The 26555-nt window shown below is 44.8% G+C and overlaps 1 protein-coding gene across 3 annotated transcripts; it reads right to left on the reverse strand.

Annotated features, from left to right (window-relative positions):
- On the reverse strand, positions 1 to 26261 carry BCL7B (BAF chromatin remodeling complex subunit BCL7B). 3 transcript variants are annotated; one of them, XM_033921859.1, is made up of 7 exons: positions 26065 to 26261; positions 21993 to 22068; positions 18395 to 18482; positions 13769 to 13861; positions 11938 to 12108; positions 1495 to 1574; positions 1 to 1023 (listed from the first exon to the last, which is right to left on the reverse strand). In XM_033921859.1, exons 1-7 carry the CDS (start codon positions 26154 to 26156, stop codon positions 931 to 933), a joined length of 693 nt encoding a protein of 230 aa, XP_033777750.1. In that variant the 5' UTR covers positions 26157 to 26261; the 3' UTR covers positions 1 to 930. The 3 variants fall into 3 exon arrangements, with proteins under 3 accessions (XP_033777750.1, XP_033777749.1, XP_033777752.1); XM_033921858.1 differs by having other exon boundaries at positions 2 to 1023; positions 13769 to 13859; positions 18381 to 18482; positions 26065 to 26257; XM_033921861.1 differs by having other exon boundaries at positions 2 to 1023; positions 13769 to 13859; positions 18381 to 18482; positions 26097 to 26238.
- Between the last annotated feature and the right edge of the window lie 294 nt (positions 26262 to 26555).

The following is a 26555-nucleotide window of genomic DNA, read 5'->3' on the forward strand; positions in this document are numbered from 1 at the left end:
CTGAAGAAGCATGAAACCCGTCGGAAGGGGACTGATGCAGTAACGATTTTGACTAAGCTAAGTTTCTTGTAAACAAGTGAAATAATATTTATATAACTAAAGGATGAATTTACGATTTATAAGTAATTAATTAGTAGTATGAAGGATGCACGAGCACTTACAAAAATAACTAATCAAGTTAATAGTAGCATGAATGAACTAACAAAGATTACACACCAAGGAAAAAGGGAAACTTGACGACTTATTTGATCTTATGGATCGATATATTCGGGTGGTAATCTGAAGATTCCCGGTGTGCATTCACAACAGCTTGACTTATTCCAGTGTTTTTTCAAGTTTTGTTAATATCATTAGCGGTGCATACAGATTATTTGACCCTCTAAGTTACAGCATGCACAACCACATACTATTCTGTGCCATGCATCATTCCTGAATCTGCTGCAGAAGTGTAGGAGTCTATCCCACTGGAAATGCTGCTCAGTGAAATCGAATGAAGCCATTACGGCATTCTTAAGTTTGAGTCGTACTTAAGTCGGGCATCTGTAACTCGGGGACTGCCTGTACTGTGCAGAACATTACAAGAGCACAGACAATTTCTGCTTCTGCCTGAGGCCAGCCAGGATACCCTAGTCCTACTGCTCTTGGAATTCTTGAAGATACTGCAGGGGAAGGTGAGGATATTCCAGCTCTTCTGTTGCCAAGGGCAAACTTACTACATACAAGCAGGACAAATATATTGTGTGGCACCACATAGTAGCTGTGCCCTGCAGACCCAAAACAGTGACACCAGCTCTCACACACAAATTAGATACGGGATATATACCCTAGTGGTGCTCCAGTACAAATTGATATAAAATAAATAGGGGTAAAGTCCAGCAGGTCATGGCGTTGAGAGTACATGAATGCAAACCTTCCCACAGGCATAGAGGGCTAGCTCTCTGAGACTGCTGGAAAGTGCAAGTTCTGTTCTGCGCGTATCCTCTTCAGGGGCGGAGCACCAGGCTCCTCCTCTTCTTCAGTTCCCTGGAAAGACAGAAGGCAGTTAGAGAAGGTGGCATGCGGAATTGTTCATTCTTTTAGAGTTTGAGGGAAAGGAGCGTGGAAACATTTTGGGACAATACATAGTTTTAGATGAAAAAATTACCCAGGCATACAGAAAACAGAAGTAAATCTCATCAGCTAATTTTTCAAGAAGCAATGATCACATCAAGACTACCCATGCAAAGCCCTTTGGTAAAAAGAATCTGTACAAAATGTGCCAGCATGCCTACTTTGATTAATGTCCCTTCAGGGTATTAGTGGAAGGAATGAACCATACCAGTGCCTCACTAGGCCCCAAAGATGAAAGAAATCAAGAAAAAGCAGTGAAAATGTACCCCTTCACATGACCTTCTTACCCGCTGCATCCATAAAGAAGTCACCTTGAGATTGAATTTGGAAAAGTGACTAATTCAATGAAAAATCCAAGTTACAAGCTTCTATCCCCTCCCGTACCTGAGCTTTTGGGTGTCCCGGCTCCTCTTTTGTAAGAGTTGGAGGTTCATCTGTAACTTCAGAGGATGGCAAGGAGGGTTCTGAAAGGGAAAGAAGTCATCTCAAATAACACCTTTGCTCCTCACAGCTTCCTCTTTCCATCTCCTATCTCTAGGCTATTATTTTCTAGTTCCTTAAATCTGAATTATAAGTCCCCTCCCACCTTAATATTTTAGGATCATAGGGATTAGATTGTTCCCTTTGGAAAATTTAGAGCAGAGCAGCAAAATGTAGCTATTTAACCCCAAGGACTAACGCAGTAAGCCTAAACAAAGCCTGACTTTTGGCCTTTGCTAATGTTCTTCTGGCTATAAAGCCCTCCCTCTAAAGCAGTGGTCTCAAATGTGTGGCCCGCCAGGTACTATTTTGAGGCCCTCGGATGTTTATCATAATCACAAAAGTAAAATAAAACAGTTTCTTGATCATATGTCTCTTTAGCTATGAATTACATTATTATTAAGACTTAGCCAAAAGGAAAGATTTATAAACTATAAAGAGTTTTTTTTACTTCATGCAAAATTGTCATTAACTATTTTTTTCTGAGGCCCTCCAAGTACCTACAATCCAAAATGTGGCCCTGCGAAGGGTTTGAGTTTGAGACCACTGCTCTAAAGCTACTTCTGGCACCTACAATCCCTTTACCTTCCTTCCTCAGCTGAATGGTGTTTAATAGCAGAGCTGGACACTACTCCAACTACCCCCATACCTGAGTGCAACCGCAAACTCCTAACAAATCTCTAGTGGCTATCAGCAATATATCCAACCTTCCTCTACAAAAGTTAGTGAAACAACCTTTCCCCCCACCACTGTGCCAGCTCTTAAAACCACATTCATTGAACAAAGCCATGTCCAACAGTGAATAACTTTCTACTCCTAAGATTAATGAAAAACCCACTACCTTTCCCTCAACCCCATCATCCTTCTGCTAAGTTTTAGAGCTAGCCAACTAACAAACCGTAGGTGCAGGGGTAGCTGCTTATGCCTGCACCTGGAAATGACATTTTTTTTTTGTCAACAAATAGAATTGAGTTAGGTGCTAAGAAATGTAAGGTCATGCACCTCGGAAGCGGAAACCCATGCAAGACGTACTTCTTGAACGGAGAAACTTTAACTAGGACTTCAGCAGAACGAGATTTAGGAGTAATCATTAGTGCAGACATGAAAACTGCCAATCAAGTGGAGAAGGCTTCATCTAAGGCAAGGCAGATATTGGGTTGTATCAATAGAAGTTTCGTCAGCCGAAAGCCTGAAGTCATAATGCAGTTGTACAGGGCCATGGTGAGACCTCATCTGGAGTACTGTGTGCAATTCTGGAGGCCACATTACAGTAAAGATGTGCGCAGAATTGAATCGGTTCAGCGGACGGCCACCAGGATGATTTCGGGGCTCAAGGGTCTCTCGTACGAAGAGAGACTGAACAAATTGCAGCTCTACACTCTCGAGGAACGTAGGGAGAGGGGAGACATGATCGAAACATTTAAGTACCTCACAGGACGTGTCGAAGTGGAAGATGATATTTTCTTTCTCAAGGGACCCTCGGCCACAAGAGGGCACCCGCTCAAACTCAGGGGCGGAAAATTTCATGGCGACACCAGAAAGTATTTCTTCACAGAGAGAGTGGTTGATCATTGGAACAAGCTTCCAGTTCAGGTGATCGAGGCAGACAGCGTGCCAGACTTTAAGAATAAATGGGATACCCATGTGGGATCCCTACGAGGGTCAAGATAAGGAAATTGAGTCATTAGGGCATAGACAGGGGGTGGATAAGCAGAGTGGGCAGACTTGATGGGCTGCCGTCATCTTCTATGTTTCTATGAGGTGATTTCACGGCACATCACTGGCATGGAACAGCTGTTCTAGAGCCTAAAACATCTGCGTATGTGTGGCTCTTCTCATGTTTACTGGTCTCCTCAGCTCCTCAATTTGTTTCTGCTCAGCTGGACACTAAACAAAGCTCTTCCAACTATATGTGTTACTACAGATAGCATGTGCCACCCCATTTTCAGGCTGTTAAGCATCCTCTTGCAGGATCCAATATCTCTCTTCCTTCCTGCACCCCTTCACCCCTGCCATAGTCCTCCAATCTTCTGGACCACTGATAGCATCAGTGATGAAAGTGTGCTGCTTTACTTTTATGTGGATGGAATTATTTTATGTGGATGATTTTAGTGTACCTTTGGAACTTTGATACTTTCAAATAAAGTCCATTTGGGAACATCGTCACTCCACAGAGTTTTTTTGGTTTTCTCTGGATTTTCTTCTTTGTGGATATTTTGGGGTCAATTCCTTTTGTTTTTTGGCTGATGGCTTCCAGAACCAAGCAAAGCAGTGTGCCAATGGACTAGAAAATTGCAGCACTGCAGTAGGGAGAGGGTGGGAAGGGAGAGAGATACCAGACCCCACAGGGGCTGAAGAGAAAGAGATGCCGCACTTGTGGGGGAGAATGGGAAGAGAGCATGCCAATGAGGAGATGGGGGAGACAAGCTGGACCTAGAGAAGGAGGAGAGAGAGATATGCCGGGATAGGGAATGAATGGAGGGAAAAAGAAAAAGATAGGACAGATACTGGATCCAGGGAGGAAGGTTGAGAGACAGTCATTGGGTGGCATAGAAAAATTCTAAAGCTTGGAAACAACAGAGGTTTGCATCGGTAAGTCTGAAAGTTCAATCAATCTGAAAACATCAATCCACTATGGAACGGAATAAAATGAGCCTAGAAGAGTGGAGTTGAATTCTAGACACTAAACAAATTCTATAGGACTGTCTGACCAAACTGGCTGTTGCATCGGGTGCTCTGCTCAAGGCAGTAGTGGGATGTGCATGTGTGGACTGATATCCCACTGTCTATCGGTGTACCTCAAGGCTTGGGCCCTCTCTTCCATATATACCTGCTTTCTTGGTACACTGATCTCCTCTCATGGTTTTCAATATCATCTCAATGCTGACTCATAGATCTACCTATCCACACCAGATATCTCTACAAGAATTCAGGCCTGAGTCTCAGCCTGTCTGTCCGACATTGCTGCTTGAATGTCTCACCGCCATCTAAAACTGAATATGGCTAAAACCGAACTCCTCATTTTCCCACCTAAACCCCCTTCCCCCATTTTCTATTTCTGCGGATAACACTCTCATCCTTCCTGTATTGTCTGCTCGCAACCTCAGGATAATCTTTGACTCCTCTCTCTCTTCTTCGCTACGATCTAAGAAACCACTAAAACCTGTCACTTCCTCCTTTATAATATTACGAAAATCCAACCTCTCCTCTCTGAGCACACTACCAAAACCTCTCATCACCTCTTGCTTAGACTACCGCTCAACCGTCTCTCTCCCCTTCAATCCATTCAAAATGCTGTTGCATGACTTATATTCTGTGAGAGCCGCCATGCTCATATTACCCCATCCATTTCTGAATATACTTCTATTACTGCCTTACATGTGTGTTTACTCTTTAGCCCCTCAATATCTCTCCTCACTAATCTCCCTCTATGTCGTCCCCCCCCGTAAACTCCATTCGTCAGATAAGTCCCTCTTATCTACACCCTTCTGCACCACCAACTCCAGACTCCGTCCCTTCTTTTTTTGCCATGCAGTTTGCCTGGAATAGGCTGCCACAGTCACTACATCATGCTCTGTCTCTAGCAGTATTCGAATCCAAGCTAAAAGCCCACTTTTTTGAAGCTGTTTTCAACTCTTAACTCACTCACCATCAGTTAACTTTACTCATCGTATCATTCCTTCTAATAGAAACACCCCAACTCTGAGATGACCACAAAGCTCTATCTTTCTTTAGCACTCTCCAGACCAGTAGAGGTTAACTTTACGATTGGGTATATATCTAATCATGACCAGCAGGTGGAGACTGAAAACAAAACTTTGGGACAGTATATCCTAGCCCCTCCTCTCTATTTCCCTCAGTCTTCTTTCAGTCTCCAGCAGGTGTTGAGTGATCTGTACCCATCTCCCTTGGTAGGGCTGTTGGAATTTGTTTAGGGGTTTATTGTCCCTGTTTTTAGCCGGACGGAGCTTGGACGGACTCTGTTTGGGGGTTCGTCCGACCTCGGGGGTGTCAAACCCGGCGGGTCACGAGCGGGGTCCCTCCCCCCACTTCCTCCACCTCCCCATATTTTTTTAGAGGAGCCTCAGCAGTAAGCCTTGCCCCCTAAATCAAGCAAGGCATATTGCTTCGAGAGCCTGTGGAGTCTGTTCTGTAAAAAAAAAAAAAAAAAAAAATCCTGAGGTAGTGCTGGTCTGGAGGGTTGTATCCCTTTAAGAAAACTGTATTTTACTGTATTTTTTCAACTAACCGGCACTTTTTTACAGCTAGGTCGCGTATGGAGCAATGAGCACTTCTAAAGGGAAAAAGTGCTCATTGTGCTCCAGACGCGAGGCACTCGCGGCCGGCCTGTGCAAGCGGTGTTCAGGCCGGTGCGGTGGAGGAGCTCCGTCGGCAGCGGCTGCAGGCGCCCAGAGCTCCCCGCCGATGGTGCCTCGCGAGTCGGCAGGGAACGGTGGAGAAGCCCGGTCTTCTCCGTCCGCCCACGGAGGGATTCCCCGAGCCGCCGACGGTCGGGTTTTAGAGGATTCCCTCTCAGCTGATATTTTGACAGCTGATGCCGGCTTGCCTGTTTTAGCGGCTGAGACTATTCAGGTCTCTCAGCCGCTGCAGGCTGTGGAGGGAGCTGTTTTGGCGGGAAAGACGCCATCTTCTCTGTCTGGCCCCTCCATTTTGTCTTCCACCTCAGGTGACCTTCCCCCTGTTTTGGCTAAGCAGGGGCAGGTTTCTGCTGGGTCCCCTGCTGTGGCAGGGAGTCCCTTGGGACCCTCGGGGGGTTTTTCCCCTGATTTTTTCTTTTCATTATGCAAAGCCTATTTTCAGGCGGCTGGGGGTCCCGGTTGCGCCCAGGGGGTCTCGGGGGGTGGGGTTTCCTCCGCGCTCCCTGCGGCTTTGCCTCTCTCGTCTGACGTGACGTCCCCTCCGCCGCCTCTCTTGTCCAAGCGTCCGCGGGTGTCGTGGGACGAGGATTTGTGGTCGGAGGAACGTGTCGGTCTGGAGGAGGACCTGGACCCTTCTGAGGAATTCCAGGACCCTCTGGAGGGGACGGAAGCTGGCGGCGGGTTGTCGGGTTTCCCGTTCTCCAGTGACGAGGCGTCCGTGGTGCGCCTTTTTCAGAGAGATGAGCTGCCTGACCTTATTCAACAGGTTTCTTCGGCTTTGCGTTTTGAGGACGCGCCGCCGGAGACTCCGCGTGTGGGGGACCCTCTGTTACGAGGGATCCGGTCCGTTTCCCGCTCTTTTCCTATGCATCAGGATATTCGGGATATTATTCTTGAGCAGTGGAAAACGCCGGAGACGCCGTTTCGGCTGGCGCGCAGCATGGCTCGCCTGTATCCCATTCCTGAAGGGGATCGGGCTACGTTAGCTTCGCCAGTCGTGGATGCGGTGGTCTCGGCTATTTCCAAGCGGCATACCGTGCCTGTTGAGGGCGGTTCTGCCTTGCGGGACTCTGAGGAGCGCAAATTGGAGACCATCCTTAAGCAAAATTTTCAAGTCTCTGCCTTTGGGGTCCAGGCGGCTATTTGTGGGGGACTGGTCGCTCGCGCCGTGTTTCGGTGGGCGGAGCGGGTCTTGGATCGAGAGTCTGACGACTGGTCTCTGGTGGATCAGGAGGTAGCGAAGATTGAGATGGCTGCCTCATTCCTCTCGGATGCTCTGTATGACTTGGTGCGGATCTCGGCTAAGTCCATGGCTTTTGGCGTGGCCGCAAGGCGTGTGTTGTGGCTGCGCGCTTGGGCGGCGGATGCTGCATCCAAAGCTAAGCTTACTAAATTTCCCTTTCGGGGGTCGTTTTTATTTGGAGAGGACTTGGATAAGTTGATTCAGACTCTGTCGGACTCGAAAGTTCCCCGTTTGCCGGAGGACCGTGCCCGCCCGGCGTCTCGGGGTGGTGCGGCCCGGGGGCGTTTGCGGGAATTTCGCAAGTATCGCCCTGGGCGTGGGGCTGCTTCTTTCCAGTCTCCGGGGTTTTCCCGGGGTCGGTTCTTCCAGCGCATGCAGCCCTTTCGGGGGGCCCGTCGGGGGGCAGGGAATCCCTCCGCCGGTTCCCCCGCTTCCCGTCCTGCGCAATGACGCCTTGCCGGCGCCCCCCTTGGTTCCGGTGGGGGCCCGGCTGCGCGACTTTTTTCCCAAATGGGCCGAGATCACGTCCGATCAGTGGGTCCTGGAGGTGGTGCGGGACGGTTATGCCCTGGAGTTCGCCCGCTCTCTGCCGGATTTTTTCCTCGCTTCTCCATGTCAGACTCCTGGGAAGACGCTGGCGTTTCGCCAGACCCTTCAGCGCTTGCTAGATCTCAGGGCAGTAGTTCCGGTGCCCCCCCCGGAGTGGGGCACGGGCAGGTACTCCATTTACTTTGTGGTGCCCAAGAAGGAGGGGACTTTTCGGCCCATCCTCGATTTGAAAGGGGTCAACAGGGCTCTCAAGGTTCCCTCTTTCCGTATGGAAACGCTGCGGTCGGTCATTCTGGCGGTTCAGCCGGGGGAGTTTCTCACTTCTCTCGATCTGACGGAGGCCTACTTGCATGTTCCTATTCGGGCCTCTCATCAGCGTTTCCTGCGCTTTGCGATCTTGGGTCGGCACTATCAGTTCTGTGCGCTTCCCTTTGGGCTGGCCACGGCTCCCCGGACGTTCACCAAGGTGATGGTGGTCGTCGCGGCAGCCTTGCGGTCGGAGGGCATCCTGGTACACCCCTACCTGGACGACTGGTTAATTCGGGCCAAGTCGTTGCAGGAAAGCTCCCGGGTTACGGCTCGGGTGGTGGAGTTTCTCCGGTCGCTGGGCTGGGTGGTCAACCTTTCCAAGAGTCGGTTGGTTCCGGCTCAGCGTCTGGAGTACCTCGGGGTGCTGTTCGACACCTCCTTGGGGAAGGTCTTCCTCCCAGAGGCCCGGGTGAGCAAATTGCAGTCTCAGATTCGCCTGCTTTTGGCGTCCCGGTGTCCTCGGGCGCGAGATTTCCTCCAGGTCCTGGGGTCGATGGCGGCGTCCCTGGACGTGGTGAGGTGGGCGCGGGCCCACATGCGTCCTCTCCAGTATGCTCTGCTCCGGAGGTGGTCTCCCCAGAGGCACGGGATGGATGTTCCGGTTCCCCTGCGAGGCTTGGCGCGCTGCAGTCTGCGTTGGTGGCTCCGGACCCCTCACCTAGTTCAGGGGGTGGGTCTGGATCTTCCGCAGTGGACGGTGCTCCTTACGGATGCGAGTCTCCTGGGTTGGGGGGCCCAGTGCCTGGGTCACTCAGCTCAGGGAACCTGGTCCACGGAGGAGGCCTCCTGGTCGATCAACGTGTTGGAGACCAGGGCGGTCCGGCTGGCGCTGTTGGCGTTCCACTCCCTTTTGTTGGGCAAGTCGGTCAGAGTCCTGTCGGACAATGCCACGGCGGTGGCTTATGTCAATCGTCAGGGGGGCACCAAGAGCACTCTGGTGGCGCAGGAGGCGGCTCGGCTCATGGTTTGGGCGGAGTCGCATCTTCTGGACCTCTCGGCCTCTCACATTGCCGGGGTAGAAAACGTTCAGGCGGACTTCCTCAGTCGTCACTTCTTGGATCCGGGAGAGTGGTGTCTCGGCGCCGAGGCGTTTCAGTTGCTAGTGCGTGCTTGGGGGCAGCCCCTGATGGATCTGATGGCTACAAGTGGCAACGCCAAAGTACCCCGCTTCTTCAGTCGTCGCAGGGACGGTCTGGCCGAGGGTCTGGATGCTCTGGTCCAACCGTGGCCAACGGAGGGGCTGTTGTATGTGTTCCCTCCTTGGCCATTAGTGGGCAGAGTACTGCTTCGCGTTGTTCGCCATCCGGGGCTGGTGGTTTTGGTGGCTCCGGATTGGCCTCGTCGTCCGTGGTATGCGGATCTGGTGAGGCATCTGGTGGCGGATCCTCTTCCTCTGCCTCTCGGGTGCGATCTTCTGACGCAGGGTCCCATTCCCATGTTCGACCCGTCTCCCTTTTGTCTTACGGCTTGGCTCTTGAAAGGGGCCGCCTGAGTAAGAAGGGATATTCCGACAAGGTGATCTCTACACTTTTGGGGTCCCGGAGGCTTTCTACCTCTCGGGCTTATGTACAGGTTTGGCGTCTTTTTGAGGAATGGTGCCGAGCGCGGGGAGTGGTCTCCTTTCGCGCTTCTCTGCCTAACATTCTAGAGTTTTTGCAGGATGGCCTGGATAGGGGCCTGGCCTGGTCTTCTCTTCGGGTTCATCTGGCGGCCCTGTCGGCTTTTCGGGGGCTGGTGACAGGTCAGCGTTTGTCAGCCATTCCTGATGTGATTCGCTTTCTTAGGGCGGCCAAGTTGCTCAGGCCTCCCATAAGGCCCTCGGTTCCCTCTTGGGATCTCAATCTGGTTCTCTCTGTTCTAGTGCGCCCTCCTTTCGAGCCGTTGGATGGCTGTTCGTTGAAGGACCTTACGCTGAAGTCGGTCTTTTTGGTGGCCATTACTTCCGCTAGACGGGTGTCGGAGCTACAGGCTTTTTCTTGTAGGGCTCCCTTCCTGGAGTTTTCGAAGGAGCGGGTTGTTTTGCGGCCTGTTCCTTCCTTTCTGCCGAAGGTAGTTTCTCCTTTTCATGTCAATCAATCGGTGGTCCTCCCGGTCTTGGGTAGTCGGGAGGGTTCTTCTGAGCAACGACAGCTGCGCAAGTTGGATGTCGGTCGGGTCCTCCATGCTTATGTGCAGCGGACCCGGGAGTTTCGGAGCTCCGATCATCTCTTTGTGCTTCTGGCGGGTCCTCGGCGGGGGGCTGGCGCTTCTAAGGCTACTATTGCGCGCTGGATCAAGGAGATGATTGCTTCCGCTTATCTTCTGAGTCAGAAGCCGGTTCCGGAGTTTCTCAAGGCTCATTCCACTAGGGGTCAGGCGGCTTCTTGGGCTGAGTCGTCGCTTGTGCCTCCGGTGGATATTTGTAAGGCTGCGGTTTGGTCCTCCTTGCATTCATTTGTTCGGCATTATCGGGTAGATGTTCAGGCGCGTCGGGACGCGGTGTTCGGTGAACGTGTACTGGTATCGGCCCTTCGGGGGTCCCGCCCGTGAGGGGACTGCTTTGGTACGTCCCAATCGTAAAGTTAACCTCTACTGGTCTGGAGAGTGCTAAAGAAGGAGAAATTAGGTTCTTACCTGCTAATTTACTTTCTTTTAGCTTCTCCAGACCAGTAGAGGTCCCCACCCTGTCTGTTGTTGTTGTTATTGTTGGGGCTGTTGCGCGGGCAGTTTTTGGTTTTTGCTGCGGGTTCTAGTATTTTTCTAGGGCCGGGGAGTATTGAAGAACAGCGGCTGTGGCTCGGCTGGCTTAGCTGGCGAGCTGTGGGGACCTTCTTCCTTCGGGAATTTCTCCTCTGCATTTTCCAACAGCATTTTTGGGTATGTTATTTGTTACTCCTTTCGGAGTATTGTTTTTTCTCTCTGTTGTTTTCCAGTTCTTGGTTCTGCTTGGCTATTCGGCAGACTGAGGGAAATAGAGAGGAGGGGCTAGGATATACTGTCCCAAAGTTTTGTTTTCAGTCTCCACCTGCTGGTCATGATTAGATATATACCCAATCGTAAAGTTAACCTCTACTGGTCTGGAGAAGCTAAAAGAAAGTAAATTAGCAGGTAAGAACCTAATTTCTCCTTAACATTTGTAAACACAAAAAATAATGAAAGGAATCATGGCTGGTTTACAGGCATTACAGGTACCAAGTATGGCTATCGGTAATAGATGTGATCCTGTTGCACTGCGGGTCTTTTTTTAAGCCATATTGTCCAGATATATCAACCATAAAAATAGCCATAGTGAAATCAAATGACTCGATGTTGAAAAAGTACACAGATGGGTGTTCAAGGCCTAAAGCACAATTATTTACCGTAACAGGCGTCAAAGAGAGGCATGCATCAAGTGACTTGATGCTGGAAATGCAGATGATGCTGTTGATGATAGAGAAGTCGATGTCAACGCCCACCAGTAAGAACATAACATAAGAACATAAGAATTGCCGCTGCTGGGTCAGACCAATGGTCCATCGTGCCAAGCAGTCCGCTCACGCGGCGGCCCTCTGGTCAAAGACCAGTGCCCTAACTGAGCCTAGCCCTACCTGTGTACGTTCTGGTTCAGCAGGAACTTGTCTAACTTTGTCTTGAATCCCTGGAGGGTGTTTTCTCCTACGACAGACTCCGGGAGAGTGTTCCAATTTTCTACCACTCTCTGGGTGAAGAAGAATTTCCTTATGGAATCTATCCCCTTGTTCTCAGAGAATATCCCAGGAATATATCTGAAAGGGAGTTTTTGAAAGGGAGCCTTGCAACCAAAGCAAAAAAAGGTCTATGCAGTGCCAGCTATGCACATGCTGATAAGCTTTTTCGGCTTTTCTAACTACAACTAGACAATACTCTTACCTTCTAGGCTCTCCTGCCCCAGGGTGGGTGGCTGTGAGTCATCTGTTCTGAAGTCAGACGTGTGTGCAGGACTTAGTGACTCACTCGGCTGAGGGCTGGGGCTGGAGTTGGTGCTGCTCTCTACCTTCAGTGGGTATGCGTCTGACAGTGAGCTCTGGTTACTGTTTTCATCTGCAAAGGATATAGTCAGGTCAGTGTTGAAAACAAACATATGGTTTTTTCCTTCTTCTAATTTTTTTAGGGCAACTGAGTGCATAATTATGAATGTCTAACATTATTTGTCCAGAACTGAATGACTGAAAAGGGGGCAGTGTAAGTTACATATAACATATGAGCATAAGGAGCAATATTCAGAGTATGTAAATAAATCTCAAGATTGTAATCCATATTCATCTACCAGTGCTGAAAAAGCCACTATCTTCCCATAATTGGTCCAACATACGTAATGAAGATTATGCTCATATGTTATAAATCTCACCCAATGTTCCAAGTGTATATTATTGATGTTGTTGCTTCTTGGTCTCTGCCTGACATATGGCATTAGAGACCCTCAGGGTCAACAAGGATGATGACGAATCCTTCCTTGCCCTCAGAAGGAGATCACGGGATGCCTGACCCGGTGGCCACTATCAACACTCATTGTTTAGGTTCATCCTCAATAATGTGGTTCCTAGAGCCTTACAGACCTATGCTTTCAATCCAATACTCCGGCTTTCATAGATAGGCTCTTGATCCCATACAGTTCATCTAGAACTCTCAGATCATCTTCACAATGTACTTTAAATGTCCCCTCTTTAAAAATTATTGGAACCCGCCGTGCTTCAATTTTCTCCGTTACGGCACCAATGTTATGGAACTCTCTTCCTTTGTATTTAAGATTAGAACAGGATTTAAAAATATTTAAAAAGAACCTTAAATGTCTTCTTTATAAAGAAGCTTTTAATTGACAGATTACAAATTCTCATTTTTCTAGACGTCCTTTCGGTCTCTCATTTTTCCCCATATTTCCCCAATGTGTTTCCCTTTTATGTAATCTTTTAATAAATATTGTATTTCCTCCCCACCTTCCCATTGTTATCAGCTGTCTTCTTGTCTAAAGTTGTTTCCCAGTTTGTTTATATGAATAGTAATTGTATAAGTAAGTCCACTTTATTTTATTTATGTAAAACGCTTTGAAATTTTAAAAGCGTTTAATCAAACAATATAATAAACTTGAAACTTGAAACTTGACAAAGTCGATGGACTGGACTTCTCAGTGCCAAAACTTAAAACCACTGGGAGTTTTCTGGGACATGTCAGGAAAAATAGCTGAGACAAAATCAAATGGCTCAGAGGTCAAAAGAGGTCTTTGACCAAGTGCCTGAGGGCCTAAGGGGACATGATGGCCACAGAAAAGAAAGGAAATGTAAAAGTGCTGAAAGCCTGACCAGAAATAAAAGGAAAGAGGAGGCAAGGATACTGGTCCTGCATAAACTACTTACACACTGAAAACAAGGAGGAACTGATTGCAACCACAATGAATAAAAAAGGGCTTTGATATGAACTCCGAGGGACACAACAAAAGCGTGTCCACACTATTCCATGAAAAAACTAGAATGAACTGGTCAAGCAAGACATCAGTGGGCAGAAAGGCCTACGCATGCATAGTAGGCTGCTTCCAGAAACTTCTGAGAGAACATTGGAGTGCATTTGCCATACTGGGCTCTATGGGATGACATTACCCATCAGTTAAGAATACCATCATCATGTTTATTTTTGGAGAAAAGATTTTCATGACCAAGTTGCATTTGTGATGCGGAATGATGGAAAAGTGAAGAAGAGGTAGACTTACCCTGGAACTCCAGGAGGGGAGAAGAGTCTGCAGCTGTGGCGGTGTCAGACCGAAAACCATTGGTTTCTCTTGATGATTTGGACTTATCCTTCTAATTTCAAAAAGCAAACATGAGATAGTAAACAAGGGTATCCTTTGGGTAAGCATACATTGTAGGTTCCCTTCTAAAGACAGTTTAGATCTTAAAAGAACAAACTTTACTTAGCTAGTCTCCATAGGATAATAACCTTTTATAGTTCTACAGTTCTGTAAGCTTGAACCTTCTGATAGAGATAGTTTTTGGCAGGCAGAGCAGAGTCTGGCTTAGTCTCCATTCCCTCCCGCCCTCCCCTAGCTCATTTCTATACTTATAGGCTTAATTTATTGTCAATTATTCTAATTAGAACAACAGGAAAACTCTTTATATCTCATTACCAGTAAAGAATCAAACAGTAAATAAGCATACAATATAACCCTAAGACTATCTAAGAATCAAACACTAAATAAAGCATATAATAAAATCCTAACAAGATGCAGACAGTAGTCCAGCAGCGAGAGGGTTTCTAACCAGTGTTTTGCACTGAGTGTCACATCTATGATTTTCTCCCAGTTGGCGAGAAGTTATATGTGTGTGCTCACTGCAAACAGCTCCTAGCTCTCAGAGAACGAGTACGTTCCCTGAAGCTAGAGTAGCAGACTTGGAGGAACTGAGGAAGACAGAGAAGTACATAGAGGAGACCTACAGGGATGTTGTAGAGAAGCCCCTGTGCTGCCTTGGAGAAGAGACATCTAGAAGGAGAACATCATCCTGGTGAAGTAGGAAATAATCCTGTAGCTAGGACCTGCCCACCAGGGGATGCAATATCCTCTCGCACTGAGGATTTGTCTCCAGGGGCTTCTGCCCAGGAGGGAAAAGTTAGGACAGTGGTTGTAGTTGATGATTCGATCATTAGGCATGTAGATAGTTGGGTGGCTGGTGGGCGTGAGGATTACCTGGTGCGAAGCTGTCGGACCTCACGCGTCACATAGATAGGATTTTAGATAGTGCTGGGGAGGAGCCAGCTGTCGTGGTACATGTAGGTACCAATGACATAGGAAAATGTGGGAGGGAGGTTCTGGAAGCCAAATTTAGGCTCTTAGGTAGAAAGCTGAAATCTCCAGGGTTGCATTTTCAGAAATAATAATAAAACTTTATTCTTGTATACAGCTCAACCATAAGTTCTGAGCAGTTAGCAATCAAGAAGAACTGTACAATCTATGAAGCTTACATGTAAACCTCTCATCCCCGCTCAGAAATTCAAGCTCCTTCCAATCCTTCCGCAAACACTTGAAAACTTGACTCTTTTCAAAAATCTAATCACCTCCCGTTCTCCAGTATCCTGTCCCTCTCTATCTCCTTAGTCCCTCTCCTATATCCCCTCATTGTAGTTCCTTTCCTCTTAACTCTGTAAACCATACCGAGCTCTGCGCTACGGAGATGGCGCGGTATACAAATCCAAGGTTTAGTTTAGTTTAGCTTGGGAAAATAATCATGACACACACTTATCAAACAAATAGGTTTTCAACAACTTTCTAAAGGCATGATACGATTGAGTTTGAGGACTCAGAGAACTTAACCAGGGATTCATCTTTCCTATCTGGAAAGCGAAAGTCCTATCTAAAAATCTTTTGTAACAAGCTTTTACAGATGGAAACATAAACATACAGATGTTACGAGTACTGTATTTTTATTCGACTTATATATTTTAAATTGGGAGGATAGGTATCTTGGAGCCAGACCATAAAGAGCGTTAAAGCAAGTGCAGCCAAATTTAAAGAGAATTTGCACTTCAAATGGCAACTAGTGTAATTGCCGATAAAAGGGACTCACATGATCATATTTTTTTAATCCAAAGATCAGGCGCACTCAATACGATTTAAAGTATTTTTATAAGATGCTAAATAAATGATATTACAATAGTTAAGAGCAGATAGAATTAGAGATTGAACTAGAAATCTAAAAGAAATAAATCAAAATACTTTTTTATAGTTTGAAGTTTCCAGAGGATCGCAAAGCATTTTTATATCATAACATCAGTATGGTGTTCCAACGTTAAAAAAAAGATCTAATGTCACCCCCTAAGATTTTAATTGATGTATCTTTATCAAAATTCTGATTGTAAATTTGAAGTTTTTTATCTGCAATGCTATCGTTTGGACTTGCAAGAAAAATTTTCGTTTTTTCTGAATTAAGCTTGAGTTTAAATCTGAACATCCAATGTTCTATCTGCGCTAGGAGAACAGCAATCTGATCTTTTAAGCCTTCTGAAAAGGCTAATATTGGCAAGAGTATGATGATATCGTCCACATAGATAAAAAATGTAACTTTCAAGTCTTGCAATAAATTGGCCAGAGAGATCAAATATATGTTAAAGAGGGTGGGTGACAATGGAGATCCCTGCGGCACTCCTGATGCTTTACTCCAAGCAGATGAATATTTCCCAACAGAATAGACTTGATATGACCTATTTTGCAAAAAGCCTTTAAACCATTTCCAGACATTCCCGGTAATTCCAATAGTATCTAAGCAGGACAATAGGAGCTCATGATCTACTAAGTCAAAGGCACTGCTTAGATCTAATTGAAGAATCAAAATGCTAGAACCTAAACTAAACTGTCTGTAGAGATAATCCATTAACCATGCAAGAACTGTTTCAGTACTATAGCCAGAATGAAATCCTGACTGATGGTCATGAAGGATATCAAATTTATCTAGGTAATTTACCAACTCCACATTAACCAGTCCCTGTAGGATTTGAACTGAAGTGGATGAAAGAAATGCCGCCAGTGCATGCCGTTGCAGTTTCAAAGGAGAATGGTCAATCACCACCAAAATCTAAGTGACTGCATTTTTTTGCTACTGAGTGCCATAAGAGTTGGCAGGTGATCGTTCTACAGGGAGCCATTTTTCAGATACATGAAAATAATCTACTACTAACAGTTTTTTGTTTTGATATAAACTTTTCACAGACAAGAGATGGGAATTTTTTTGGCCATATGAGGCTGAACTAAGGCCTTTTTTCTCCCTCTTTTGGGTTTGTGATTCTTATATGTTATGTCAGTAGTGGGATAACATTCTTAGTGTTGTTAACCACCCTTTTTTAAAATAATTCCTAGCATGGTTAACAACACTAAGAATGTTATAATGCCCCTGTATTGCTCCATGGTGTGACCTCATCAGGAGTATTGCATTCAATTTTGGTACCCTTATCTCAAGAAAGATATAGTGGTGCTAGAAAAAGTTCAAAGAAGAGTGACCAAGATGATAAAGGGGATAAAACTCCTCTCGTATGAGGAAAGACTAAATCGGTTAGGGCTCTTCAGCATGGAAAAGAGACGGCTGAGGGGAGATAGGATTTAAGTCTACAAAATCCTGAGTGGAGTAGAACGGGTACAAATGGATCAATTTCTCACTCCATCAAAAATTACAAAGACTAGGGGACACTCGATGAAGTTACAGTGAATTACTTTTAAAACCAATAGGAGGAAATTTTTTTCACTCAGAGAATAGTTAAGCTCTGGAACGCATTGCCACAGGATGTGGTAAGAGTGGTTAATGTAGCTGGTTTTAAGAAAGGTTTGGACAAGTTCCTGGAAGAAAAGTCCATAGTCTGTTATTGAGAAAGACATGGGGGAAGCCATTGCTTGCCCTGTATCGATAGCATGGAATATTGCTACTCCTTGGGTTTTGGCCAGGTACTAGTGACCTGGATTGGCCACCGTGAGAACGGGCTACAGGTCTTGATGGACCATTGGTCTGACCCAGTAAAGCTATTCTTATGTTCTTATGTGATGTGAAATAATCAAGTCACACATTCGTTTATATTGTATTTGATGTTGAAAATTGTCAACTCAATGCTATTTAAAGAAAAAGAATATTAAATTAACATTTGCACAAATACAATATAATTTGTCGTTTACTGTTGTATGAGAAATGTGTTCCTGAAAATTCAACTAGGGAATGAACATCCAGTTTTCTCTGCCTGCAGTAAAGCAATATTGCTTATCTGTAACTAAAGTTCTCAGTAGACAGCAGGATCCAGTACACCAGCCACACAATTGCACTGAGATAGAGTAGGTTTTTCAGAGCTCAGTAAGAAACAAGAGTGAGAGGTCTGTGCTTTTATATCCCTATGCTATTATCTTGACATCTGAGGATCTCAAGTTGGCAAAACAATGTGACAAAGCAGTGGCCATGGCCACAAGGATGCTAGGCTAGTGTTGCATCCTCGCCAGGGGGGATTCTGTCCTGGACATAATCCAGAGACTATTTTTCTACACATTTACTATTCTATGTGCTCTTTTAATATCACTTTGGGAAGGTCCAACTCCTTCCACAACAACTTCTAGAATCCCCAGAAGCTCCCTATTATTCTCCCACTCTATTTTCAGTAACCTCCAAATGATCTTCTAATACAAAGCAATATTTAGTCAGTCTTTCCACCTCAGTTTTTAAGTATCCAATCAAGTTCTCAGCTGAAGATACTGTCCTCTGCTGCAGTTAACATATAATCTTGTTCTATTTATTGGCTAATACTTTTCCAGTAATTTTACCTAGCTGCTCATAAAAGATCATTGTTGTTGATAATTTTACCTCTCTTAGAATGTCCCTTGTTGAGGAATCCACTTCCTCATGCTCTGTTGTCATCATTTTGGTCTCAGCTGTCTTCCCCTTCTCTCTTTCTCGCTCCTTTCTCTGTGGTTTGGAAACCATAATGTTAGGTGCTTTCAGTACAAACCTGTTCATGTATATACAGTTCACTTGAAGTTCCCTTTGTTTTCTGATCTGAGTAGATATTTCGATCCCATACCCCAGAAGGTTCCTCAGTACGCTGCCGTTTAGAAACCTGCCATCATGTGGCTCTCCTCCTACTGCCTCCAAAGTGATGCCTTTGTGAGACTCCATTTCCACAAAGGCATTCTGTAATGCTGGAAGACATTTTGATTTTCAGGATTTAAAATTGAATTACTCATTTCCAAATTGGAGCTTAAGGTGAGTTATAGTCAGGTACGGTAGATGACCAAGAAGGCTAAGCTTATCTAAGCTTATCCTTAAAGCAACGGAAGGTTAAGTGACTTGCTCAGGAGTGGAAGAAAGAGGATTTGAACTATGGCTTCCTTGGTTCATGCCCCCTCCTAATCTATTCACCTAGGGCACTCAGGGTTTTATCCTAACAGAACCCAGTGAAATCCATCTATTTGTCTTCTGGATCCGTTGTGGGAGTAAGGAAGCTTTGATAGACTCTGAGGCACCTTTCAATCTAGCCAGTTCTACCTTGAACTACTTCTATGTCATATCTACCATCAGTCAACAGAACAGAAAACAAAGTGACGTGTTTTGAAATGACTCACATACCATGTTTGAAACAAGATTTTAATGTAACTGCTTTGATGTTAATAAATATCTAAACTATATCTGATAATTATTGTCCCACAATTATTTTATGTATTTACATATAATCATTAAAAAATAAGTATAAAATACAAACTAAAAACATAGGGCTCCTTTTTATCGCACGGAACTTTTCATCGCGTGCTAACCCCTGCGCTAGCCAAAAAACTATCGCCTGTTTAAGAGGAGGCGGTAGCAGCTAGCGTGGCCAGCAGTTACGCGCGTTAACTGATATACTAGAAACAATGTGTGAGAAGGGAGGAATACAATAAACATAAAATCTTTTGGAAATGGGAAGCCTTTCATGATTCTTAAAATTCAGAGCAGGTATAAGGTACAAACTGAAGCTTGTGGTTAGGATTACCCTGATGGGCCGCTGGGCTCGATGGACCCAGCGGAGGCAAATTCTTATGTTCTTAGGATTACAACTCAAAAGCTTCTTGAAATCAAAAGCTTTTTAGGGCTCCTTTTCTTCTCTTAGGTGGACAGGTAAAGAATTCCAGATTGAAGGTGCGGTTACCAAAAGTATGGATCATGTGTTCATGGCCTTTAAAGGGGGCCTTCCCCTCCCCGATGCATCCTGGGATGCGCTGGGGAGAGGCCGAAGGCTCTGATGAGGCCTTAAACAACCTGTGCAAATCAGAGCCTTAGGCCCCTCCCCTGGCTGTAAAGCAATTTTAATAATCAGCTGCTAAAATACATGTATACTATACCGGCTGGAACCGGTTTAGCAAGCACATTATAGGCCGATTTTGTGAATGACTGATAACAAATTACAAGAAGTGTTGGTAGCAATTATTGCTACTAAAGATTGTACAACTATTAAATTTAGGGAACAGTGACTTCTTTTTAAACAGGGGATACTGGTGTCCTTAAATAAATGATGTAATAATTTAAAACCTTTGTTATCCGTTTACTCAGGTTCACAGAGCAGCACAGTACCAGGCCGGAAGCGCAAAGGTCGCATCATTCTTCTAAGACAAAAGTAAGAGACTGTGCTGGACTACCACCACTAAAAAAGGTACCGGGGGTTGCGGGCGGCTTTGGGCTTCCCAGCACCAGACCACCAGACACACCTACCTGTAGAGGAGGAAAAACCAAGAAGAAAAAAAATTCTGAACCCAATTTTTTTTTTCTTGGTTTTTCCTCCTCTACAGGTAGGTGCGTCTTTTGGTCCAAAAAATACAGTAATTAAACAGACAAACAGGACAAATAGTGGTTAGGGAATTTTTCACAGAGGGCATGGTAAAATAGACATGGGTACTTTACAAGTGAGTAAGAATCAATTGTAATTGATGATGTTTTGATTTCTTTCAAATCACTAGAATAAACTTAAGACCCAAAAATCCCTTCAAACAAGTTAAAAAGCAAAGCTTTCTTACCTCTTTTTTCCTTTACCACTTACAGGATTAGGGAATCACAAAAGCTTCCTTTTACCAAGCTGCAGTAAGCACTAATCACTAATGCATGCTTACTACTAATTTCAATGGCCTTACCGTGGGGCACACTGAGAGACCCCAAGGTAAAATATTGGGCCAAGGGAGAGTGTGCTAATCAGATAGCACAGCCACACACTAATTGATTAGCATTTGATCCCATACTGTCTTCTAAATGGGTGGCAGTAAGGACCCCACCTGCTAATGCTAAAAATACAAAACTCAGCTATTTTCCAGCTGTGGCAAAATGTAGCCTTAGCATACAGGAAAGACCCACGAGATGTCTAAGATCTTTGCAAGATTTTAGGCTTGCATCTCCACATTTTAAAATGGCCCATTGGGCTACCACTAGAGAAAGGGAATTTTTCTGGTTAGCACCATATGCTTGGAACACCTACCCAAGAAATTAGAGCAGAAATAAATTATTTTTTAAGATGAGGTTTAAAGATTGAAGAATGACTGGAGAAGAGGTCAGCAAAAATCTCCAAGAAATGAGGGAAAACATTGGTAAATTATTCCATAAAACTGGAACCAAATAGAAAAATGCACAGTTTCGAGAAGCCACATGAGTAACATAAGGCAACTTTGCTTACATCCTATGAGGGCTATTAAAATGTTGTGTTGATATTGTAAAGTAACATCCTCATTCCCCACGTGAGCATCATAAATAGAGTCACCCTTTTGTCCTGTTTGTCTGTCATAATTAGATTGTAAGTTCTATTGGACAGGGAATGTTTAATGTACAACACTGTGTGCATGTGGTAGCATTATAGATATAATAAATAGCTGTTGTATTGTAATCTGAATATATATATTTTTATTTTACTGCTGTAATTGTCTATTGCTTATGTTTGACTTATTCTTGCTGTCCACTGCCTTAAGTGAACTCCTTCAAAAAGGTGGTAAAGAAAATGCCTAAAGAAGTCTTGTGATACACACATAGATTATTACTAGCCCTACTAGGCGATTGAGAATCCAATTCAATCCTTGGTCATCCCATTTAAGGGCTCAAGGAAAGCAAATAATTGAGTAAAGAAGTCTTCAATTGCAATCCCTTATTTGTCAGCTAAACATTTTTGATATAAATAAGTCTTTAATGTTCTCCAAAAGATTATTAGAGAAGGAAGAAGTCTAATTTCCGTCGGAAGATCATTCCAGAATTTTGTGAGGGAGAATGTCAAAGAATGATAGATCCTACCTAATGCTTTGATTCCCTTAATAGAAGGGAAAGCTAGGGGAACTATGTTCGATTCCCGCTGCAGCTCCTTGTGACTTTGGGAAAGTTGCCCCAGGTACAAATATAATATATGTAAACAGCTTTGATTGTAAATCAAATCCCATCCCCTTTCCCCTTTTCGTGAAATGTGTTGGGACTTACATCTCTCCCATCCACCACCGGCACCCATTTGAATATCCTGAGTGATGTATCTCCAACCGTCACCCATTTCTTCTCCCTGTCCAAGAATCACCCCAAAAAAAGACATTAGAAGCAATGCAGTAAAAACTAAGGCCCCTTTTATCAAGCCTCAAACCGGCACGATAAATAATAATAATAATTTATTTTTATATACCGCCATACCCGAAAGTTCTAGGTGGTTCACAACAATTAAGCATGGTACATACAATACAAATCATTTGAAATTCGGCAAATTAAATGCAAACTCTTTATAGTTTATAAATCTTTCCTTTTGTCTAAGGGCCTCTTTTATGAAGCCATTTAGCGCGGGCCGCAGCATTAACGGCCCTGAAGCCCATAGAGATTTAAAAGGCATCGGGGCTGTTGCTGTGTGGCTTTGGAAAAGAGGCCCTAAGTCAGGGCTGCCCACCAAGAAGGCAGTGCGGGCAAATCTCTCTCATGCATATTCATTGTGGATATCCTGAAAACCTGGCCTGCCAGTAGATCGCGAGGACTGGAATTGGGCAGCCCTGCCCTAAGTCTTAATAATAATATTGTCATTTATAGCTAAAGAGACATATGATGAAGAAACTGTTTTATTTTACTTTTGTGATTATGATAAACATACCGAGAGCCGCAAAATAGTACCTGGCAGGCCACGAGTTTGAGACCCCCGCTATAGCACTACTAGATATACACAACACTGTACATCAAAACATAGAAGAGACAGTTCCTGCTCTGAAGAGCTTACAATCTAGTCAAGACAGACACACTGGGCAAGGTGCATCAAGGCACAGTGCTTAGGTGGGGGAACTACAGATATTGGTGCTTAGAAAAGAAGTGGGCTTTGAGTCTGGAATTGAATACTGACCTACTGAGTCAGGTAGTTTGTTCCAGGAATAGAGTAACATTTAAAATTCTGACCATAGTCCACTATTCTCCATTCTTCTAATACAGGTTTTGAGTCCCTATTCCCCACTTAGGCTGCTACAGTCCTTGCAGCAGATTCTTCTTGCTATTCCCTTATTTTGTATAAAAGGCCTTCGTACCATCAAGACAAAGACTTTTAGTATCACTTTGGAAACCCTGATCTTTAGCTCTTTGGGAAGAACACTTATTGCAGACATTTAAAAACATTCTTAACAATGCTTTTGGCTATAGTTAACAGTAAATTATGTTGCCTTTAATCCCACTTTTTACTATTCCCTGGGTTGGGGGCAGGGGGGCGTTTGCTATCATTTAATCTGCAGGCTTTTTTTTTTTTCTTTCCTATCTGACATGTTTTGTTTCTTCTGTGAACCTACTGATTGGGTAGCATATTAAAACTGAAATAAACTTGGAAACTTGATTTGATCCCATTGAGCAGTATAGCAGCAGCATAACCAGAAGGCAATTTTCTGTTTGGGCAAACACATTTCATCTCCTCCTCCTTGCCACATGGTGCGTGGTCTTCATCATAAGGCATATGGGGACAGACTTAAAGATATCAATCTGTATACTTTGGAGGAGATACGATAGAGACATTTAAATACATACGTGATATAAATGCACATGAGTCAAGTCTCTTTCATTTGAAAGGAAGCTCTGGAATGAGAGGGCATAGGATGAAGTTATGAGGTGATAAGCTCTGGAGTAATCTAAGGAAATATTTTTTTACAGAAAGGTTGGTAGATGCATGGAACAGTCTCCCAGAAGAGGTGGTGGAGACAGACACACTGTCTGAATTCAGGAAAGCATAGGATAGGCATGTGAGATCTCTTGGAGGAAGAGATAATGATTACTGTGGATGGGAAGACTGGATGGGCCATTTGCCCTTTACCTGCCATCATGTTTCTATGTAACAATTACTACCTTAACTGGTGAGAATCCCCAGCCCCACCAGCTGAAATCCTTCTCAATGGAACACTTTTAAACCTCAGGCCTTCTAAATACTGTGGCAATCAGTGGGCATGCTTCCAGCTGCTGAAGCCAGCACCTAAGACACATATGGTCAGTTCTAGGGCAGGAGTGGGGAGAGCTTTTATTGGGAGTTAGAAGCATGGCCAATAGTTGTCACAGTATTTATTTATTTATATAGCCTGTCCTCCCCAGCAGCCCAGAATGGGTTACAAGGATACATACATAGAAAATTCAGGAATAGAGATACGTATGCTATGGAGACAATAACATGTTACAGGATCAAGTTATAAAATCAATACTTACAACTTATAGAGAATGCGACTAAGAAACACATGCATTGCAGAGTCTAAGAAAATGAAACCATAGAGTCACGAAGGGGTATTAACATATCTATAGTGAATGGTAGAATAACTGGTTAGGGGGCTCAGATGTTCTGAGGTAGGGTACATCAAGGCAAGGTCTGTTAAAGTTTGAGACCAGAATTGATCCAGTCAATGAAAAAGGGCAGTAGGTTATCCATTGCCCTAATGGCAGGAGGGAGTGGATTCTATAATTTAGGTATGTTATAGGAATATGATCGCTTTTGGGTTGTCTCCAGGTGGAAGCTGTTTGCTGGAGGGTTGAAAAGTCTGAGTTCCCGTTGAGAACGGAGGGGCCGTTAAGAGTGGTATATTGGGAGTTTCCTCGCTACATAGTCAGGTATCATGTTGTGGAAGCGTTTAATGTAATGTAATGTAATGTAATTTATTTCTTATATACCGCTACATCCGTTAGGTTCTAAGCGGTTTGAAGAAAATATACATTAAGATTATAAATGAGAAGTAAGAAGGTACTTAAAAAATTCCCTTGCTGTCCCGAAGGCTCACAATCTAACTAAAGTACCTGGAAATTAATAAAGAAGAGAAAATAAAGATGGTTGAAAAAAGAAAAATTCTATGTGAATTTATAGGATGGAAATTAAACTGACAGTGAAGAACTGTATGAAAAATACATATGGAATTCAGTTAGAGAGGGTAGGTTACAATCTATTTATGGTATTTGTTTAATTGGAAGGTGTTAAGGTGGGTAATTTGGGGGAAGGTTATCTGAAGGTAGGTGAATCTTCTGGAGGTAAAAGAGGAGGGGTTAAGATATTTGGATGAATTTTTTGAAAAGCAGGGTTTTGATTTCTTTTCTGAATGTTTTGAAGTTGTCTGATATTGTCATAAGATTGGAGATGGAATGGTTGATTTTTGCTGCTTGTGTTGCTAGAAGGTTGTCAACCTTAAATGCTAATACTAGATTTTGAAGATATTGCATCGGTGTATTGGGAGCCAGTGGACCCGGTTCAGTACTGGGGAGATATGCTCGAAAGGGCCAAGTTTTTTTTAGGCGTCGCACTGCAGAATTTTGGACTCTTTTTAGAAGGCCCAGGATTTCTGCAGAGAATGTGTTCAGCTGGCAAGGTTTGGGAATCCCTGCTAGGTACACAGATTTGATAAGTGCCATTGCTGGCTGGGTCCCTATCCACCAGTGGCTTTATACATTGGTGTATAAAGTCACCATAATTGAAAACTGAATAAAGAAATGATTGGCTTAAGATACTGCAGCAGTAAAAAAAACAAAAACAAACTAGGTCCATAATCTACCCAATCTTGTGTGTAGGAAACTCAGTGGCGGAAGCCTGTCATTGGTTCTACCTCAATGTTCATCTAAAACAGGGGTGTCAAAATCCCTCCTCGAGGGCCGCAATCCAGTGGGGTATTCAGGATTTCCCCAATGAATATGCATGAGATCTATTTGCATGCACGGCTTTCATTGTATGCTAATGGATCTCATGTATATTCATTGGGGAAATCCTGAAAACCCGACTGGGTTGCGGCCCTCGAGGACGGACTTTGACACCCCTGTCCACTGATAGAATTATCCCCCCAGTGCCTCATCACTCATTACACTGTCATTCAGATACTTCCGACAAGGGCTGACAAAGCCTTTGCGCAACCTAGCCTAATGCGCTCCTACGTCGCCCCGGCAACCACAACGTTCGACAGTCATTGGCTGCGTTTTCAGTCAATCAGGCCTCGTAAGCACGTAGGGGTTTTTTTCCCAGCGTTAAACTTTCAGTGGCCGAGGTTATCCTTTTTCTCGCGCCTCCACCCACTATCCCGGCTCTCACCATTTCCGGACCTTCTCAATGGCCGCCATCACCTTTTTGATGTCATCCTTGGCCCGGCTGCGGGTCTCCGCTCGCGCCGAGCGGCCCGACATGACGCCTCCTCTTCCCGCGGCGCGCTCGGCGGCCCCTGCTCCCGCCTACTGAGCAGGCGGACGTTACATCAGCGGCTCTTCACGCGTCGGGCGGGGCCAATGCTGTAACTTCCGCCTGGGTGCAAAGGGCGAAGTTGAGGGGATTTGCCAGCAGTTCTTGTTCTGTATGTGTGTCTTAACCTTTTTCCCCCTATTTTATAAAATGTGTAGCGTGCACACGAAAATAATGCAATTTAAGTAAGGAAGCATCATTTTTGAAAATGCAGAGAGGGCAAAGCATTCCCCTCTGAGTCTAATGAGATCCTTTCAGGCTGGGCCAAAGGGATCAGCATCTTCAAAGATTCCAGTTGTGCTTCTAAAGAAGCCCCAGTGCCAGAGTGCAAAGAGGCCTGGCCCAAT

Source organism: Geotrypetes seraphini, chromosome 15 (assembly GCF_902459505.1).
Source record: "Geotrypetes seraphini chromosome 15, aGeoSer1.1, whole genome shotgun sequence".
In the NCBI taxonomy this organism is placed as follows: Eukaryota; Metazoa; Chordata; class Amphibia; order Gymnophiona; family Dermophiidae; genus Geotrypetes; species Geotrypetes seraphini.